The sequence below is a fragment of the Equus quagga genome, chromosome 8 (genome assembly GCF_021613505.1).
Source record: "Equus quagga isolate Etosha38 chromosome 8, UCLA_HA_Equagga_1.0, whole genome shotgun sequence".
NCBI classification, from domain to species: domain Eukaryota; kingdom Metazoa; phylum Chordata; class Mammalia; order Perissodactyla; family Equidae; genus Equus; species Equus quagga.
The window spans coordinates 87199834-87222074 of NC_060274.1; the positions used below are offsets into that span (position 1 = coordinate 87199834).

At 41.0% G+C, this 22241-nt stretch overlaps 1 protein-coding gene across 4 annotated transcripts in view; it reads right to left on the reverse strand.

Annotated features, from left to right (window-relative positions):
• Nucleotides 1-22241, reverse strand: part of PDE1C (phosphodiesterase 1C) — a 492809-nt gene that overhangs the window by 247070 nt on the left and 223498 nt on the right. For 2 of the 4 annotated variants that reach the window (XM_046670216.1, XM_046670215.1), the window contains one exon: nucleotides 17537-17563. The exons of the other annotated variants lie outside the window; for them this stretch is intronic. In XM_046670216.1, the coding sequence (XP_046526172.1) occupies nucleotides 17537-17563 (27 nt within the window). The remainder of the gene's footprint in view (nucleotides 1-17536; nucleotides 17564-22241) is intronic. 4 annotated transcript variants of the gene reach the window in all.

The following is a 22241-nucleotide window of genomic DNA, read 5'->3' on the forward strand; positions in this document are numbered from 1 at the left end:
AGGAAGAGGAGTGGAGACCCCACAGCCTAAAGAGGAAAACAAAGCTACTTGCTGTCACTCGACTGACTGTCAGGCTGTGTCCCAGATCAGCAGGGACTTCACAACAAGCCCAGACTGCTTTCTTCTGGTTAAATGTGCCACTATCAAGAATTTCTCACATCCTGAGAGTTTTCCCACCTCTCTGCCACCTGAGCATACCCTACTCCTCACAACTCCAAGGCAAGAATCAAGTTCACAGTGAATCCACTCACTGCTGAGCATATGTGAACACAGCCGCTGACAGGAAACAGGACCTTTACTCTCAAAAGGCACATAAGATACAAGACAAGCGCATTTAGAGGAGTGATCAGTCTGGAGGGTACAGATCAACTCTACCCGGAAGGAATGCTGATTCCTGAGTCTCTTACTGTAGATTAAAATCTACCATCCCATGGTTGCATACTAGGTATTACAAAGATGATAAACATTCAGAGAGTGTCCTCTCAGCCATCTGCACACCAGCCTGTGGAGCCATGCTACTCAAAGAAGCACCAGGGACCAGGACATCAGCATCACCCATCAGCATGCAGAGTTTCAGGCCCCACTCCAGACCTGCTGGATCAGAATTTGCACTTTAGCAACATCCTCCAGTTATCACATTAAAGTTTGAGAAGTGCTGTTTGTAGAGTTCCCAGGCATAACACAACAGCAGAGCATGGACATACAAAGAAGGACTCACAAGTGAGCCAAAAGATGGAGATGGGGAAGACCAGTCCATAACTGGAGACCATGAGCTCTACTACCAACACAATTTATTCAGAAGGTGACTTCTCAAACTCATCTTCACCTGAGATCAGCTGACAACTCTAAGACTTTCCCATGGTGAACTGAGGACTGAATCCACAGGCAGGGAGAGGCAAGAGGGGAGGGGCAGACTCTCTCTTGTTTGCATCCCAGCAGAATCAAAAGTCAGTTCCCTAGGATGTGTGATACTCTGTGGGGAATTTGCTGTCTTTGTGACTCACCCACAGATGAATGGGTTTAAAGAAAAGGGAGAAGGGAGCCATGAAATACAGTAAATTACAGCTTAATCTTCCTCACCCTGGAATTCATTCAACAGTTTTAATGAACTTACAGTCTCATAGGCTGGGTGAAGAACGCATATGGAATGTATTAGCAGGGAGCATTTCATGCCACCCTGTGCATCGGAGAAGCCCAGTTCCCTTTGTTATTAAAGAGATGCACTTTGGCAAAGGAAAAAAACAAAAACCTGCTTTCCATTATTGCTGTTATCTACTGTGAAGTCCCAAAGAACACAGATTCTCTGGGGCTTCTTAGAGCCAGAGGTGATTCCCAAGACACAGTTGGCTCTGGTTACTTAGTGCTTTCACCTTGCACCACGTAGGCAGGCAAAGGTCAAGGGCCCTGGGCCTTCACTGTGAAACTCCACCAGATTCTGTTTTATGTGGGCTATTTCCTTTGGCCTGACCCACAGACCTGAGAGGGATGTTCAAACGACTCGCTTCTGATTCAGATTAGAGGAAAATATGGCACCTGGGTTTACTAATGCATTTAGGCTGGACCTGGACATTCAAATATATCCACAAAAGGATACAGTTTATGCTCTTATACTCAGCTCCCACTGATCACCATCAATAATTTTCAAAGTATGGGCTGCTACCCACCAGTGGATAACAAAATCAGTTTACTGGGTCACAACCAACATTTTTTATGTTAATAAAATAGAATACAATTTGAAATAGACTTAATCACTCGTAGTAAGATAAAACTTTTATTTCAGCTGTGAGCATGTGCGTGTGTGTATGTGTGAACATGTGTGTGTGAGTGTGAGTGCGCTCTGAGTCACGGTGTAAAATGTGTTTCTTACTGCAGGTCACAGTAAGCAGGAAAGCCACTTACTGCTTTACAGCACCTGGAAATCAGAGCCTTGATGGAAAGAGAAGCCAGGAGAATTCATGGGAAGAGAACTGGAAAAGCCGGTTTCCATCATGAGCTTCTAAAAACCGAAAGAGGAAGAAATCAAGTCCTCTTATGGCCTGACAGATGGGACTGGAGCTTCTAGACAGTCCCCTCCCCCGCTCTTCTCCCCTCCCCCAATTATGGCTCAATCAGAAGCCGCAGCTCATCATCAATCTCACAAAAAGGAAGAAAAGCTGATTTGTGCCAGCACAGATTTGTGCCTCACACAGAGATGCCAATCTGGTATGTGGACTCCCCTTAGCAGGGAAAGAAGAGGCTGAGCAATTTGAAGACCCTTTTCCTTAGCACAGTTTTCACTAAGGTCCTCGTTCTCTTCAAAGATTATTTTCCTTTTCTCCCCCAGGTATGGTCATGCTAGCCCCCAGTCATGCTCAGCTTCGATGCACAGGAAAACCAAACAGAAGAGAAGCAGATGTCCAGATCATCTGCACAGAATGAGTGTGATCAGCACTGATGATGAATTTAAGGCAAACGCGAAGTCATAACCCGACTCTGTCGCTATCTCCCAACATCCCCAAAGTCAGATAGAGAGGCAGGATAGCATAGGAGCGAAGAGCTCGGGGTCAAGAGCTAAACCGGCCTCGATTGAAACAAAGCCCCACTATTTTGTAAGCTTCAGAAAGTTACTCATGTTCTCACCCATAAAACAGGGACAATAATAGCACCTAGCTCAGAGGGTATAATAAAAATCAACTGAGATAAACGTGGAAAGCACTTAGCCCAGTGCCAGGAACACTATGATGACCATGTATCATCACGTATTATTATAGCTATTATTATTTTTACCAGAATAGTCATTATTATTTCAAAGCAGTTTACTTTCTCCTCAGCATAGCTTTGTTTGTTTATTTTGAGATCTATACCACTGGTATAGATTTAAAAGTATGAGAATAAAGAAGTGATATTTTGTTATAAATTTTTATTATAAGTGATTTACATAATGCTGAGCCCCCAAACTAAATTCCCCAGGGAAGTTCCAATTTCCCCTGGAGAAATGAACACCATAATTCCTCTCCCTTTAAATAAGCTGTTCAAAAGTCAGAAAATCCATGCATTTGAGAGTTTTTATCTCTGAAGATCCAGGAGTTCAAAATCCCAACAGGATGAATTCTTATCTGTTCTAGTATATGGAGTATATTAGCAGAGGGCAGTCCTTGTCCCTGACTGCAACAGACGCCAGCTGCTGCTGAGGAACAGGGAAAAGCAACTCCTCATTCCAGCTAGCATGCACCTGGTCAGTTGTGAAATCCAACTTGAAGGGAGAGAAATTTCATCTTGACCCCATTTGGTCATGAGCACGAAGGGCAGCCTGGCCTCCAAATGAAACACTGGAGAGGGGGCAGCTAAGAAAAAATTCAACTGACTTAGGCAGTGGCATAAGGTTCTCTGAGTGCCAGCCCAGCCTCACTGCCACCTACCATAATACTTTTTCAAAACAAGGATTTCTCCACTCCCACAAGGTTTGCTTCAGAAATGATGTTTCCTCCTTTAAATGGTGTTCCTTCATCTGAGAACCACATACGCAAGACACAAGGACAAACGAAGAGGGATCTAAGCCACCAGGTCAGCCAAATTCACTCATCCACCTGCTCCAACACGCTCATCCTATGTGTCTACCTGGGAAATGAAAATGAGTGAAAAGGGTCTTTTCTATGAAGTTGCTTATAGGATTGTTGGGGAGGCAAACAAGAGTCAAGTGTGACAAGTGCAACACCAGGGGTATGGAGCAGGCAGTAGGGAGTGACAAGAGGAGAAACAGTGCTTACACAGAACTGCATTGCTTAGATGCTCACATTAGAAAAGATGAAAGGTTTAAAATCAGTGCTCTAAGTTTCACCTTAAGAAGTTGGAAAATTAAACCCAAAGTAAGGGGCCAGCCCAGTGGCGCAGTGGTTATGTTTGCCTGCCCCACTTTGGTGGCCCAAGGGTTTGCCAGTTCAGATCCCGGGCATGGACCTAAACACTGCTCATTAACCCACGCTGTGGTGGCATCCCACATACAAAATAGAGGAAGACTGGCATGGATGTTAGCTCAGCAACAATCTTCCTCAAGCAAAAAGAGGAAGATTGGCAATAGATATTAGTTCTGGGCCAACCTTCCCCATCAAAAATTTTAAAAAAACAAAGTAAGCAGAAGAAAGGAAACAATAAAGAGCAAAATGAAACAAAATATAAAATAATTAATAGAAAAAGTTAAACACAAAAGTTAGGTTTTATTAAAACATTAATAAAAGTAATAAATAAGTAGCAAGATTGATCAAGAAATAAATTACGAATATCAGGAAGGAAAGAATGGACGTCACTGCAGATCTTGCAGACAATAAAAAGATGGTAAGTAACATTGTACCGATGAATACCACACCATAGGTGAAATAAACAAATTTCTTGACAAACATAACTCACCAAGAATGACACAAGAAGGAAGAGAAAATCAGAATAGCCCTATCCCTACTAAGGCAGTAGTTATCCAGGTGTGGTTCCTCACACCAATGGCACCTGGGAACTTTCTGAAGTGCACATCCTCAGGCCCCACCCCAGACGACAGAATCAGAATTTTGGCAGTGGAGTCTCAGCAAGCTCCATTTTAGCACATCTTCCTAGTGATTCTGATATCATTTAAGAATTCTTTGAATAACATCGTCCCACAAGAAACCCAGGCCCACAGGGTTTCCCTGATGAATTCTATCAAACATATAAGAAATAATATCAGCCTCACAAAAACTCCTTGAGAAAATCAAGGAGGAGGGAACATTTCTCACCATCACTTTTAATCTCTACTCCCTTATGGAAGGTGTAAGAGATTCTTTTCATCTGCCTTTGGATTCCTATCTTGAAGCGATCCCTGGTTTCTTTGGGATGAGCCATTCTGACAGACAAGTAGTCCATAGCGTCAAGGGGGCCACCCTGCATGCCCTCAAGTAGAGAACAGTCTTTATTGTCTTCTTTCCTTTGCTTGCAGCCCTTACAGGGGTGATTATCTACCTCTCTGTGCGGCAGGTAACTAAGGCTCGCAGCTCACCCTCAAGGATACCCAGAGCACACTGAAGCAGCCCTACCCTTGCATCCCAAACCTCACTCAAGCCAGAGCAGAGACTGGGACTCAGGTAACAAAAGCAGTGATAAAAATCAACTACCTGTTCACGTTATTTCCTCTAAATAAATACCTATACCACCTTTCCATATGTGGCTATCTTTTCTTATTCCTCTTTAAGTCTCAGCTCAAGTGTGATTTCCACCAAGCCTTTTCTGAAGCTTTAAACCAAGCCGAGTGCCCCTCCTCTGCATCTCTGCATCTCTATCAAAGAACTTAGACTGAAATAGCCTGCCTGGGTCCCTCTCTCTCCCATTATGCCATTAGCTCCTTGAGGGTAGAAACTACATCTTGCTTCTTTTTTTTAATGTCTCATGGTGCGTGACCAGAACATAGCTGATACTCAGTAAACATGTAATGAAATGAAGAGTCTGGTCTGGGAGTGGAGTCAGACAAGACAAAACCTACATCCACAGATAAAATGTGTTTAACTCTATTTTACTCAATACTTTCAGTAGAACTCATTTTTAAAACTAAATACTTTTAATTTGCTCTTCTTTCAACCTCTCAGTAGTATTGTTAATGCCAACCATGTGGACTGGCTTTCATTTTGTAAATTTGACCTCCTCTTTTTTTAAATCTCTGGTGGATATGTTAGGTCCCCACCCAGTGACTTGTGAATCGCAGGACCTCTTAGAGATGAACATAGGTACCAAGAGAGTAGCAGTGAACCAGTGAAACTGAGAATCTTTGGCTAAAACAGTTGGAGTCCTTTTTTAAGGCTCTATCTGCAGACCCATACTGTGTCTTCACAGCTTTGTGGATCAGCCTGAAGTACCAGGCAGCAGCTTCTCTCCCCTCTGCCCATAACTCTCTGGCACCATTCCAACTGCTCCCCTGACAAATGAGATCCTAAAGAATGAATCTTTTGTGCAAGCAGAATAAGTCCTTGGGGGAGACTAAGTTTTGCAGAGACTCTGCAAGGTCTCACTCTTAATTATGATGAAGAATGGCATTCTGTGGCCATAAATTTTTATTGGGAGGGAGGGTATTATATTAATGGCCAATATGTATTAAGCACTTACTATATACCTAGAACTGGGCCATATATCATACATACATGGTCTCATTTAATCCTTATCAACAACCCTATGAGGTAGCTACTATTAGTAGCCCATACTCTGAGAATACGTATGCTTAACTGGCTGAAAAATCACGAAGTTAAGGACGGATGGAAATGGGATTGAAACTTAGGTCTCGCAGACCCCAAAACCCATGCTCTGAGTGCCAGTGCTGTATTGCCTTATTTATTGACTTCTGGTATAATTATGCCCCTACAGTGTCCCACACAAACCAATGGCAGAAGTAAGTCACTGATATCAAGGAGGGGGAACCAATCTGGAGGCCAAAATACCCTTTAAACACAATTCATTTTCCACACAAGAGACTAAGTAAAGAAATTTTCTTTCTATTCAAAATAATGACGCTAAATGGGAAGCGATTTAAGCTTTACAATGGCTTCATCAGAACCTCATCTGTCAAACCTCCAAATCAGGCTCCTAAACACATTTCTCAATACAGGAAAATCAGCAGGGGAAAAAGCAGATGTAAAACAAACAGGTGAAAGTACGAAGTTACTGCGATCTAATAAGCATAAAGCACAGGCTTCGTGAAGAGCTGTGCTCATGGACCACCACTACCATCACTGCCATCATCACAGTCATCGTCACCACCATCATCACCATCATTGCTATTGTTATTATTAAGCGCCTTCATTCCCAAAGGGGACCACTATGTATTCTGAAGGAATGAGGCTTCTGTTCACCCATCCAACAGGTACTGCTTGCATTACTAAAGGGATTAATTTTCTATCTTTCTCTCTTGATAACGGGTTATGAGTAAGCAGTAGGGACTACTAAATGTATTACTATTACTAACAACATAGTACACTAGAACTAGTAAAATTATCACAAAATCATGGCTAAATTTTTTGGAATTACAAATTTGACATAACAGCAGAAGGATGATACACACCTCACCATCCATATGGCACACATCAGGCTCTTTTCTTAAGCTATCTAATTGCTGTGCTAATGATAAAATAAACTCTTGATTATGATCTAAATAATAAAACATATCTTAAAGATTAAGGAACTGATTATAGAAAAGTCAACCCACAAGTCCTCCATTTGTATTTCTACCAGAGGGCAACAGACAGCCAGGACAAGTCTATCCCCTAGTGGCAGAGCACCTCAATTCACAAACTCAACAGCAGAGAGGAGCTTGTCTGGTGATTCCAGACAGAGCCATGTTTTCAGAGGTACTGTACTTGTTACTGGAGTGAAAGTATCACTTTCAAGGAATATTTTTGTTGTCTGATCTACTACATAGGAATCCATTCCAATTTATATTGGGACTTACATTGTAGCTACTAGTTTTCGCTAAAATTATTATGATAATTTACTTTCTGCACTCCCTGCATGCAAGGGATGGGACTTCATTTCCCAGCAAATTTGTTTAGTTTTATTGCCTCCTATGTAACAATATGCAATAATATCAAAGAATTTCTTCTGAGATCTGTGATTTTACGCTTTTTCAGGGCTAACAGACTATAACAGCATGTAGAACTTATGATTTCTGATTTGTTTCAGTATAGAGAACACTGTATTTACATAAACCAAACAATATTATCCCTTCAAGACAACTTCAAAATCTCTTTCAATGCATGATATAAAGTACTTTAAAATCTTTTCCTTATAAAATTTAAGTGCATCTAATTCACCTGTAAAATCGTATATGTCAGCTACATAAACCATGAAACAGAATTCATAAATCCACTACATAAACAATGAATCATAGGTCAAAAGAGTAACATTAATAATAATAGCTAAAATTCTTTTTACACTTACTAAAAGCCAGGAAGTGTCCTTAATGCTTTCAATCCTTATCTCATTTAACCCTTATAACAACCCTATGAGGTAAGTACTATTATTATTCTCTTTTACACAGATGAAGAAAGTGAGGCTTAGAGCAAAGTTTCTCAACCTCAACACTACTGACAGTTTGGACCAGATAATTCTTTGCTATGGTGGTGATGTTCTGTGCATCGTAGAACGTTTAGCAGGATCCTTGGCCACTATATACTAGATGCCAGTAGTATACCCCACTCCCAGATGTGATAACCAAAAATGTCTCCAGACACTGCCAAATGTCCTCTAGGGGCAAAACTGCCTTCACTTGAGAACTAGTGGCTTAGAGAAATTAATTTACGAAAGGTCACACACACAGGAAGTAGGAGAACAGGGATTAGAAGCTAGGCCTTCTGACTCTAGAATGCATGCTACCAACCAACAAAATATAGCGCTATTCACCCTGTGATAGGTTAAAGAACATAGAACATAAAACAAAACAGAAAACTAAAAATGAAGATGAACTGTGAGTGCCTTTCTGTGGAAAGACCTTCTATAACCACACCAGACTGGGCCCTTCCAAACTTCTGTTTCTTAGTTAAGGCCCATGTCCCACTAACTACTGCCCTCGCATAGCTAGCTCTCCTGCCCCACCTACCCGAATCTTCTTCCCATCCTTTTACATAGGCCCCAAAAGACAGTCACCAATCTCTTGTTAAGGCTGATTCTACTCTTCAGTAAATAACACACAGCCCCGCCCTCACAGAGCACCTAAAGAGCAGGGCCTATCTGCCTCCGACCAGTTCTCTTAGAGGGCCCAAGACTTCCACCCTGCGCCATCTCAAGGTCAAAGCCCTTTGCACGGTGGCCAGGGAATTCTGGTTTCTCTCTGCAAGATCCCCCAAGCCCTCACTGACTGAGCACTCTCCATGTGCCAAAGACTTCCTATGTGCATCACATAGACTATTTCCTTCTGGGTTCCAAAAACTTCCTATGTGCATCACATAGACTATTTCCTTCTGGGTTCCAAAGACTTCCTATGTGCATCACATAGACTATTTCCTTCTGGGTTCCAAAGACTTCCTATGTGCATCACATAGACTATTTCCTTCTGGGTTCCAAAGACTTCCTATGTGCGTCACGTAGACTATTTCCTTCTGGGTTCCGAGAACCCTAGGAAGCAAGTATTATTTCCATTTGACCAAGACAGGACTCAGATTTCAACCTAAGGATGGGTGACTCCAAACCCCTGCTCTTGACCCAACCCTACGCCCTTCTCATTTCGTGAATGAGCAGAGACTACAGACACGTCTCTTCCAATACACACTCTGGGCTTAGTCTACCGCCTCCAGCTTGCTTAGAAATTTTCATCCAGGTTCCCTCTCCTTGACATCCCAAAATTACGAGAATAAACAATCCAAAGCTGAGAGTGATTCCACTTGTAGAGAGGCAAAGGGAAAAATTCAGGCAGCGACCTCATGAACTTCAAAAAGGTATTATCTATTAAATCAGAGGATAGAAAAGTACAGAACAGGTTTTCTTTTACCTGATTCTATTTTTGTTATTTACTTTTTATGCATAAAAAGTTATATATTCATGTATGACTGATTACATCCCTTCAAAGCGCTTTAAGATGTTAAGTACTAAAATAGAAGATTTTGGAAAAAAACCTGGTGGTAGAGGTGAAGGATTTTCCCCCTTCAATGACATTATTTAAATATAGCTTGTAGGGGTTTTTTTAAGTCTTCATTAAACTTTCTTAAGAGCTTCAACTTTTGGTTTGAGGCCAAACATAAAATTTTCAAATATAAAATGTCCTGATGAGAAAAGAGCAATTGGCAGAGTGGGGAGACGAACTCTAAAAGGCGTATCTTTCTGACCTTTTGATTTTATTCAGCTTTAAGCTGCTGCACTGGTTGGGGGGGTAGGGGAGGAGGTTCAACAGCTGTAAAAAATTATGAAACCACTGAAATGGAAAGAACCAAGAAGCTTCTAGCATCTCAAAGACCTCCCTTTAAACACTAGCCCAACCATTTCTCTGCTTTGTGACCTCAGTCAAGCTACTTATTTTCCCTGAGTTCCTCATCTGTAAAACACAATCATTGTGAAGATTAAATAAGATAATGTGTGTGAAGCACCTGGCCCCCAGCGGACAGACAATAAGTTTAATCAACAGGGTGCCCTTTAGGCATACCTATGTTTCTGCCAAAGTGTGTGTTTTGGCAATTGTCCTTTAAATACCCTTCTCCTGATTAGTTCACATTATTTCAGTGAAATTAGAAGTATCCAAACCAAGAGTGATCTGGCTTGTAGCCAAAGGACCATCACTATGGGGCCAGATTATGTTACCTGCCCAGGGACCTCCGTGCTAACCGGCAATGATTCAGTCCTCTCCGGTGATTCAGCCACAGGACACAGAGTGCTTGCCCTCACAATAAACGTTGTTTAGTGGTCTGGACTTTCTTGTGGGAGGACCCCAGTAATCAGAATCAGAGACTATCATTTTTGAGCCAAAAAAAAAAACCAGAGAAATCCTCATGTTCAACCTCCTCTCTTTATAGACGAGGACACTGAGACCACAGAGGAGTCAGTTGGCACAGCTAACTTAGTGACAGAATCCACATATGATTCTTAATCTTTCACCTGCACCAGTGGTTCTCCAACAGAGGTGATTTAACCCTCCAGCGGACATTTTTGGTCATCACAACTAGGGGATGTGGGGTTGCTGCTGGCATCTAGTGAGTAGAGGCCAGGAATATTAGTAAACATCCTACAATGCAAAGGACAGCCCCACAATGAAACCATCGATAGTGCCAAGGGTAAGAAACTCTAATCTACACTATTGGACCCAGTGCCTCCAAAATCTGCCTCTTAAGCTGCTGTTGTTGGTAGTTGGACTTGGCCCAAATTTGGGAGCTCTCACCAATGAGTGAATCAATCAAGTCAATTCTGCCTCTTCAGTATTAAGAGTACTGGGATTAGGAGGGATTTAGAGACTTGCCTACCCAGGCAACTTAAAGTCTGGGTTTAACTTTATATGCCCAGCATGAGTGATGCTAAAGTCTTAAAGATGTACTTAGGCCTTATTAGGCAATCTAAGAAAATGATTATCAAAAACATTTTGCTAAAACCCCACAGAACAGCCAAATGATGCACACCATGCAGTTATTAAATATTCAGAATAATACACCCCAAACCAATATATGTGGCACTACTCTGAACATCTCCAGGATTAATTATTTGAATGGAGGAAAGATGGAGATTGAAGCACTGACGTACAGCAAAAATACTCTCAGAGTTGCCACCCAAAGCTAGAGGTTCATGTTGAAAGAACTTAAATCGAAAAGAAAAGCAGAGTCAATGATCCAAGCAATTATGTACTTTCTGGTTCTTGCTCATGCATGCCATCTGGCTTGCTGACCTCATAGGCCTCCACTCTGGCCAGTGTGAGGGCCAAAGAGACCTAAATGTGGAAGACATTTGTAACTATGAGTCATTTATCAATCTGAGCTTATTTACCCACAGTTCCACCTGGTAATTCTAACTTTATTTCTGGCCCATGGTAGAAATACATGGAGGATCCCAATCTGATTCACGCATAAATTCAACCTACACTTAACAATTATGTCCAAGGCACCATACTTTTGGAGAACATATTCCCTACTCAATAAAATCACAGTGATGCCAAGAAGAATGACAGGCACCCAACTCCTTCTTGTACATGGAAGTAGTACATGGAATTAGTAACTGGGAGAGCAAGATCTCTTTTAGGTGGAAAGATCTAAGAAGGCTCCAGGGAAAGAAATGGCATTTGAATTTGATCTTTGAAGAAAAGACAGGATTTCAGCAGGTAAAAATGAGAACACTCAAAATACTAGAAAGATTATGAATGAAGAAGGGGTGATATAAAATACAAGGCAAATATGACAGTCAGCGAGGAGCTCAACGTGACTGGAAATCAGGGTGAATAGAAGGGAGTAACAGAAAAAAGGCAGGGACGTTGAGGTAGAGACAGACGTAGAAACCCTTAAAATCTTAGACAAGATAGGCCTTTATTAGCCAAAAGGAAGCCAGCGGAGGCTTGTTGTTGCTGTTGTTATTTTCTAAGCAGATACGGCACAATCAGAGACACTGTAGAAAAAGTAACCAGTCATGGGTGGGCAGAATGGAAAAGACAAAGACAGCACAATAAAGAGAGAGGTTAGCAGGCTATTCAATACTCTAAGAGATGGGTAATGAGACTGGATCAAGATCACGGGAATGAAAATAGTGAGAAGGAAAAGCCCACAACCTGTAAGACACCCATTTATCATGGGTGAAGGGAGAGAACAAAAAGTTAAAGTTGAAGAAACACATACAACAGAAGAACATATAAAGTGACTCAAAGGTTTGGATCCTGAGTGAGTGGGAGAATGGTAGTAATTAGCAGACATGAAGATGGAAAAGAAAAGAAGATTCAATTGTGTCTAGATGATTCTCTTGACTCAGAAAATGAAAGTTCAATGCCAAGGTCATTCCTTCTACTAAAGTCTAGACATACTACCCCGACTCAGTGCTTGAGTTACTTACATATCTCAGCACCCTCTCTCACTAAACCTAGTTCCTAACTCCTGCCTCGGTCTTTCTGGGTCTACATCCTTGCACCTGTGCTCCTCTGACTCCTGCTGATATAGTAGGAGGGTGACTGAGTGAGTAAGGAATAAGTGAGTGGCAGTTGCCTGCCACTCTGAACTCTGACCAAACTATCTATGTAGACTCTCCATCATCCTCCTTTCTCCCTTATGTTTCACCTGCAATTTATAGTACTTGTAGGGCTTTTCCCATGTTCATTGCCTTGGGCATTATCCTTTGTGGGCTAAGTCTCATGTCCATTTGTGATCTGTGCTCTAACCAGACCACTCTGCTGCTCTTTCTGGTCTACCCGGACCTGCCACCATTCACTGTAAAGTTGCCCTGATTCAGTTGCAAATCTTGGAATGTAAACTGGACATATTCTCATAGCTGATGCATTTTAGGAATTTATCAGTCATCACAATAGGAAAATACTTTTTAAAGGATTTTATCTCTTAGAAGATCCTCTTGTCCCTAATGTCATCACTAATCCTCAGGCTCTAAATATCAGTACTACTAAGTAAGTAGTAATACACAGGATTGGTTATCCATAAGTATGCAAAAATATGTGCCTTGATTTATCCCATTATCCCTTTAACTTTCCCAGCAAGTTATTTAGCTGTCATTTTCCATTGCAAAGGTAGAGAACAACAGTCCACTGATCCTACGTCAATGATGCTGAAAGAGTTTCAAAATCCACCAATGAGACTTAGTGTGTTCTGGGAATGAAAAGGGAGCACAGTTAAGCAAAAGATGCACCTGCTAACACGACGATACAACTTCTTAGAAGGCAACTTTCCCACAGGGTGATATACACTCACCTTCCCACCCCCTACACACGACAATCTATTATTAACAGCAAAGGTGGCAGTTCTGTTGATGACTCATTAAGTATGCTGATTCATGAAGGCGGAACATGGGCAGACTTGACTAAGGAAATCATTTGCTGGATTTAATCAATTTTTGGCCTCATCAAACCTGATTACTGAGCCACATAAAAATCCAAGTGAAAGAAGGCATTAGACACTTAAGGGAAAAATAACTCCTTGTTTTGCCTTGCAACAGACAGAGACCAATCTATTATCCATATTCCTAAAGAACTGGCAAAACATACATCTGACAAAGAAAACTAAGAGAAAAGATTCTGGACCATCCTATTAGACTTTAATAAACCCAAACTTTCAAACGCCATGAATAATAAGCAATATTTTAAGCTATCTTTGTGATCTAGTGAGAGAAGAGTGTATGATAATGTAAGTTCCTCCCAAAATACCTAATTGTTCCCAACGACCTTCAATGTTTGTATCTGTTGTAGCCCTTACCACCTTCTATTATAATTATTTTGTTCATGTGTCTCACCTAGAAGCCTGTGCACCTCTTCACAGAGGCTATTTCTTACAGATCTTCTTATTTCCAGTATTTACTTAAGTGTACGGCAATAGTATTAAGTAAATTTTTGGTAAATTGGGAGATTTCTTTAAAGTACTATGCACATGACTACCAAAATAATATGATTATCAAAAACATGAGAGATGCCTTTGGCTAAAGTAATTGCTCAAGAAATGTCTAGATTTATAAAATGGGTAAATCAGATATAGTCACAATGAGAACTTCTATTTAAACTATCTAAACAGAGCTAGAATTAACAACAAATAAATCAACAAAAACCTTCATACTAATGAGGGTTTTGCTCAAAACTCCAACTCCTGGTCATCCTGACCAAAGTATTTCCACAATCCAGACATGAAAACTGGACGTATGTCTGCAGAGGTCCCTCGGGTTTGTGCGTATGTCTTTATTTGTACCTCTGCCTCTGATTGTGCTGATCAATCACAGCATTCCCTAGCATACTGAAATAGGGATGTATGTGTGTGTGTGTCAGACACACTCCTAACACAGTCAGCTTATAACATTATTTCTGACAGCAATTCCTTCCTTCAGTGGCAGCCCAGAAGTATAAGATTATTTCTAGGCATTTGTGATTATTTTGTACATGGTCTGGCCTGCTTTCTCAAGGATATAAACTTTTCAAAGCCAAACCTGATAACTTGAAGCTGCAGCTGTATTAAAAACAACCTGATGGGAATTTTATGGGGAAGCAGGTTTCCGGTATAATCCTCGCTAGCTGTCAAATTACCATTTCACTACTTCAGTAAATCTCTTGGAATGACTGGCCCTCGTGAACAAGACCATTCACAAGGCAAAAGGATGCTCCCTCTAAATCGAGTTGATTTAAAGCCCAATCCGATAAGGTTTTCTGTGCAGGGAGAGCGTACCTCCTATCTATTGGTGCCCTTGCCAACCCAGTAAAGAGTACTTATAACATCACTCTTTGGGTTGTAATTCTGGTCTTGGAAGAGATGAGTACATTTCCCTTAACGCTAAAAGTGAGACTCAGTAGAACCACAAACATCAAAACATTCTCCCGGACTACTCCGGTCTGCCCAGCACTTCATAAAAAATTTAAAGGAAGATATCTGCCTCAGTTGAGTTAGAGCAGGATGATGATGACTTTGAAAGTTTGCGGATTTTTTTTTCTTTAACATGGCTTTGAAAGATTAATAAATACATAAATGAAATGAAATGAGACCTTAGCAAAAAAACGTTTAAACAAAGGTAGATTATTTTTGTATCCTGGATGTCTCTTCCCTGATGTCCAAAGCAAACCTATCTGATCTAAAGCTTTTCAACAGAACATTTATGTCATTTAGTTTTCCTACATGAAGCCACCAGCTTTGTTTGACTAATTATTAACTGAAGCCATACTACTACACATAGAATTCAACGAACCAGTTGCGTCCACACAGTATGCTTGTCCCTAATGTGAAAAAGGAATCACAGCTGCTCCCAGCCCGAATTAATCACCAAATGACAAGAATACATTCAAACGGACCAGCATCTGACAGGAGTATCAAGATATAGTTAAAAGCATCTACTATTCATCAAATGAGGTATCACATAATCCAAATTTACAGATCCCTGGTAAAGGTCTCAAGCAAAATCATTCTGAAAAATGTTGAAATTTGGTATATTAAGAAGACCTCAAATTCTTTAACACCCTTCCATCAAGAGATGTAATCTATGTCCCCTTCTCTTGACTCTGGGTGGGTTCTGTGATACCTTAACTAATATGATACAGCAGAAGTGACACTGTGCCAGTTTCTGGGCCCAGGCCATAATTAAGAGACTAGAAGCTTCCATGCCTTTTGTCTTGGAAGATACGGGCTAGGAAGCCAGCTGAGAGTGCAACTACTCTGAGACCACCATGCACTAAGAAGCCCAAGCTCCATAGAGACACCCTGGAGGATGAAAGCCATGTGGAGAGAGAGAGAAAGAAACAAGGAGTACCAACACTCCCCATATGTGAAAGAGGAAGCGATCTCAGAAGTGGATCTTCCATCTCCAGCAGCCCCAGCTCACAGCAGTGGGCCAGATACAAATCCCCCAGCCAAGTCCTCCCTGAATTCCTGACCCATAAAACTGTGAGCAAAACAAAATGGTTGTTTCAAGCTCTAAGTTTAGGGATGGTTTATTACTGAATGATAGATTAGTAGACGTGGATCTATTTCATATGAAAATATGTATGTGATTAAAAATAGAAGAGGTCAAACCAATGCTCTATTAATTTTCATTTCATATGATTTTAATGAAGCTGGTACAAGACAGTCTTTCTTTATTACATCAACGTAATAAAAAATGCAACAGCATTCATGTCAGATATGCAAAAACATGCTTTCAAAAATAATCAACAGAGTAATGTGAAACTTGACAGGTTTGAGCAGCTCTCACTCCCTCTTACCTATTTATTTATCTCCCCTTAAAATAAAATTGAAGCAACTTTGAAACATCTCATACCCCAGGTTAACGACATGTGAAAATGATAAATTACCTTTCATTACTGATAACTACTATACCCTCTAATCTGAATGATAATTTACACTCTGCTCAATGGTTCACATGCAATTACTACCATGAACCCGATGAACCTGAACAAGACAGAATCATTTACCCAACTGTATAAGCTCACCATATTTAGAAAAGTATAGCAACCTCAGGAAGCTTTAAAGTTTCAGTTCATTTTCTCTCAATGATTTGTGCACCTCTACATTGCATATCAAATTACAACACCACAACTTTGAATTATTGACTTTATTTGGAAACCATAGGACACAGGAATCTCTGCTATGAGATGATGCTCATTAGAAAAGGTAAGACTAAAGTGGTCATCTGAAAGTACCATTGTTGAAACCTAGTGGCAGATTTTAATTGCATTAGTGATTTTTTATCTGAATATAATCTGTTTAAAGCTATAATACCAGTCAAATACAATCAATGAAAAGCAGACACTAGCCTTTTAGACTTACTGTGGGCTTCTAATGCTTGGCAAACAAAATGTCCAAGCAACTCTATTTCTTTGGAACGTGCTTTCCAAACTCTTCTCAATAAAACAGAGTAATGGAGGGTGATGACGGAGGATATTCTACTTTAAATTACCCTTTCCACAGATAAATCAGAAAAAACATCAGTGCCCTTAAAAGAATTTGTAACTATGCTTTGAGCTCAACAGTACTGGGTCAGTGAATCAGGCGGAGGAAAATTTCAGGCAAAGGAGAATTCAAACACTAAAAGTGTATTTAAAGACCCTTTTGTGTTCCCATCCATAAAGTTTCAACAACCCTCCCACCCCCCCCCCCCCCACCCCTAGCTCAGGTCCTCTCTGGTCAATGTTTTAGTAAAATCACTAGAAAGCTCAGCGGTAACAAGCTTTTTAATCCACCAGATCCACTCTCATGTGAAAGTATACACTTAATACCACACTAAATGTCTGCAACTAATTTTTAATTACAGCAGCAACAGCAATCGTAAGATAAAGCAGACAACTCACTAGGAAGGAAGCAAGAGACTGTTTATTACAATGAACGTCCACCATGAGCCAGTCATGTGAAGAGTTGTGCCACAAATAACTCAACCAATGAGCTCCCCTTTCTCGGAAAAACACTCTTACCTCTGGGACGTTTTCTTATATTTCCTCCTGTAGGAAAAGAAGCACAAACACATATCAGAAAAGGTTTGTGGCAGGCAGCGGGTTAGAAAAAGATAGCTTCAGTAGGGATGGACACTTCGTAGAAGGTTCTTTCTGTGAAGCTTGTGGGTCTCAAAGCTCAATTAAAAGTTTTGGATTATTGTGTTAGATTGTGGTCAGATGTGTATAACCATAGTCTTAACAGTTACAAATAGCATCCCAAGAGCTCAACAGTTCTGCCCTCTACATTCTTCCCTTTCCCCTCTTAGGGCACTGTAGCCTCTTGGTTGAGGTCAGGTTTTAAAGACAGCAAGATCCAGCTTCAAATCTCAGCCCTTCCATTTACCAGGTTCATGGGATTGTGGAGGAGTAAATGGGCAGAAGCTTATAAAGCATTTCTTTTGTTTGGCATATATTAAATGTTCAATAACTCATAGCTATTTGTACTGTCACTATTGCCACTATTATCCCCATCATCTAGCTCTGAAGTCCCTTTACAGATGTGCCTTTTAAAATGTAAATGTGTAGTCAGGCAGCTAAAGCAAAAGCTCAGATATAAGGTATCCAGAGAAGGAAAAAGTGAGGAAGGAGACAATGAGTCTAGAAGCAAAAGTGGCGAGAGCTGCATTAGGAACTCGCTAATGGCTCAGCTGTGGGTTCAGTCTCCTGAAAGAACTCTTCCCAAGGAAGGAGAAGTGGCTGGAGTTCCAGTCTATCTCTGCTATTTACAGTCCTCATTTAGCCTCCAGCATAGGGCTTCTTAATCTATCAAACAGAGATCACATCTGCCCTAGCTATCTCACCTAGGTCATAGTGGCATTCAAGGAGAAAATGGCTATAAAAGTTTATTTTCCCAGTATCCCAATGTTTTTCATGTTGGTATCAGTTTTCATAGACTTTGAAGACCCTCAAAAGAGTTTTAATAGGCTCTTCAGTGGAGGGGCCTAGAGGAAAGGATGTGCTGCGAGAGGAAGCTACATCTCTCGGTAGCATCTTCAGGAAGGGCAATGCCTCCCAGGTGTCCTTAGTTCCACACTTCCATTCCCATTACAGTCACTGCACCCAGGAAGCCAAGCCACCAATTTGCTAATAGAGCTGTATGTCACATGTTTGAAAAAAAAAGCCACAGATGTTTCAAATTCAGAATCACCACAACCTGTTACCCATCTCTGTTTGGATGAAAACATACACGGCAGTGGTAGATGTCAAGTGAAGAAAGGAGCATGCACACAGAACCTACACTGTGATCTTGATGAGATACATACTGATATCTACTTATCTGAAAGGAATGCACCAGAATGATAACCATGGTCTCGGGCTGGTGGGTCAATGGATCACTTCTTTTATGTTTACTTTTATGAATTTTGCTTTTAAAAATAAGCATTATGATTATAATTAGAAAAAAATGTATAAAAATATGTATATACCTATACATACATAGTCACATCCATAGATATACAATATATAGGACATAGTCACATCTACAGATAGACACATACATAGGGCCATGTGAATATACAGAGGTATCTACATGCTTGAAATGTATCATATATATAGGGAGAAAGGTCAACTAACACTGTGGGTTAAGGCTTGAGCTTTAAAGCAAACTACCTTTGTTCCAGTCTTGGCTCTGGAACTTAGCTCTACAGTGTTGGGCCAGTCATTCGACCCCTCTGAGCCTCAGTGTCTTCAACTATAAAGTGGGAATAATCAAAGAACCTCTCTCAAGACCTCGTGGTGAGAAATAAATGAGATAACCCACCTGAATGTCAGTTCCCCACAGGCAGGTTCTTCTTGTGGTTCTCTACTATAACCCAGTGCCTGAAACACTGACTTTCACTCCCTTCAAAAGCTGTTATGGATGCACACTGACAATCCACTGTCTCTCACTAGACCCCATCATCAGTGACAACTCACCCTCTCCAGGCAGTAGCCAAGGGAATAAGTCTCATCTATAGGCACAGAGCGCAGTGAGCTGTGGGTGGGACCCATGCCCTTGGCCCTTGTTAGCACCACACTCTAATAAGCTAGATTAAGGAAACTCTGGCAAGACTGGAAAATAACCCACTGAGAGTGTGTGAAGACCAAAGGCAATGGGGTAGGCGGGACAGATGGGTGCCCCTGGCTTCTATCCAGAAGCCCAACTAGTTCTGTCAGCAGAGGATGTCTTTGGAGGCCAGAAGAAGAAAATCTTTGGTATTGGCTTCCATAGAATTCTCCCAGCTTTCTGCCAAGGACCACACAAAGGCACCGCTGGGAGAACCAAAAAGATCAAAGAAGAACAAAAATAAGAATAGCTTCCATTTTCAGCACCTACTAGTAACAAACATTTAACATACACCACTAATCCTCATAATAACTGTAAGATCCACTCTCTGAAAGAATTTGAACTCTAAAAAAGAAGTTAAGACATGTACCTAAAGTGTTGTTTTGTTTTAACAAGCAATACAAAGGGTGGCTCAGGAAGCTTTGTGACCTCAAGAGGTAGTCTTGATTGATGGGTGGGATTTCAACAAGGAGAAATGTGTAAGTATGAGGCAAGTAGGTAAGGTAGGCATGCCTAGTGGCCTCAAACCAGCCCAGCCAAGCCCAGTCCAGCCAGATGTGGAGGGAGATAGCAGGCAATACAGAGTTAATCAAGAAAAGTAATGAAATTTATACTTTTTTGAAAAAGATGGTACCTGAAGGAAAGGCTCACCTCTTGCATTGCTTTGTGTCATCTCTGATTATGTGAAAGACAACAGAGCTCTGGAACGTGATAGACCTGGTTCAAAACCCAACTTCCCCCATCTCTAGCTGTGAGACCTCAGGCAAGCTCTATACCAAATCAAGCTTTAGATTCCACATCTATAAAATGAAAGGAATGATCTCAGAGCACATAATTTATTGAATTTTCCAGGTACTGTGCATGCCGTGTAAAGGGCATTCTAAAAATTTTAAGTGCCTTTGTCCATTGTTTTAAGTTTTTTGAGGTCAGAGATGTCATATGGATCTTTGCACCTTTCCCAAGGGCTTGCACATTGACTGGCACATGGTTGGCACATTACAAATGTCTGTTGGCAAAATAAATAAATCATTTGAGGCTGCCACTCACACCTATCAAAATACGGATTATAGGTTTGGTCGACCCAAAGAAACAGAGACCAAAAACCTGACTTTCAGTCCAACTCACCTTCCTGACTCTCACTTCCCACCTTCATAAACGTGGTTTTTGGCTTCCAAAGTCCTAAAGTTCTCTCTTCCCATCTCACCCCATTTAGACACAGACAGTTCCCAAATCAAGGCAGACCCAATCCAAATTGTGTCATCTTACCATGGAGTTGGAAGTCTGCACTTAAAAGCACAAGAGAAAATGCAGATCCATGGAAATTATCCTCCTCAAGAGCCTACTCACAGATCATCTTGACGGGTAAGATCGGTGAGACCTGACTGAGCCCTACTCATCCTTCAGCTGAGACATCACTTCCTCCTGAAAACCTTCCAGCGCCTCCCAAACTGGAAAATGTCCCTTTTGTGTGTCCCATGGTGGCCAGGGTTCACACAAATCATTGCACTTATCACTCCAAGTGGTAGGATCTGTTACGCTAATGGCAAGATGGATGGCTTGTCCACTACCTGCTTGTGTTTCTCCCTTACCTAACACAGTGCTTGGCAAATGGCAGCTGTTCGATATATTTTTGTGAAATGAATGAATGAAACTTTTTTTATCAAGAAACTGATCTAAAAATTGCTCACTGCTTTGTAATTTTCCTTGTGTTTAGCAATGATTTACTATAAGCAGTGAGGACTTCAATCACAGGCATGGTTTTCTACACACAGGAGGGACATAATGAGAGAAGATGCGGGGCTCACAATTGCTGAGCATCTCCTCTGTTTCATGCCTGTTACATAAATTAATTCACTGTGACTGCCTACAAACCCTGGGAGGCTAACCTCACTTTTTACTTGATGGAAGTGAGGCTCAGAGAGGCTAAGTAAGTTGTCTAAGGATACAGAATCTTAAAGTGATTGAGACAGAAAGCAAACTCTGAAGCCTTCAAAGAAAAGTGAGGAAATTATGCAAAGAAGTCAAAAGATGCCAGGAGGAAACTTAGACACTAGACAAAACAAACAAAACCAACAGTAATACATACTAGGTTCTTTCCAGCCAAACCCAGGAAATGAGCTGGAAAAGAATCTAGTTTATTCTTGGCCTTTTGTTTTTAAGAACTTCAACAGAATTTATCCCTGATTCATAACCTGAAAGACAAAGGGAATGTTTTTAAATGTTCTGTTTTGTTTTTGCAAATTTTTTCCAAAACATTTACAATTTTTTCAAACTTGAAACAATATATCACAAATCTCAAGATCCATGTAGCTAGACTGAGCTGATGTAGAAAGTAGGGAGCTGTTGTGCTCTGGGCTCTGGCAGTGCTGGCAGGATGGGAGATGGAGAGAGCACGGCTTCATGCTCAGGCAGAAGGCAGGTCTTCTTCACGAGGCGGGGCTAAGGCAGCCACCTCAATGAAGGTCTTGAGCAGTGTTTTTCAAACTGTTCCCCAGAACAGGGTCTGCCCTTCACACACACACACACACACACACACACAGCATATTCTGTGTTTGTCTGTTTTTGTTTTTCTACAGAGAGCAATTACAGCATAATGCTTCAGATCACTTGACTGAGCCCAAATCCCTTCTCTAACTTACT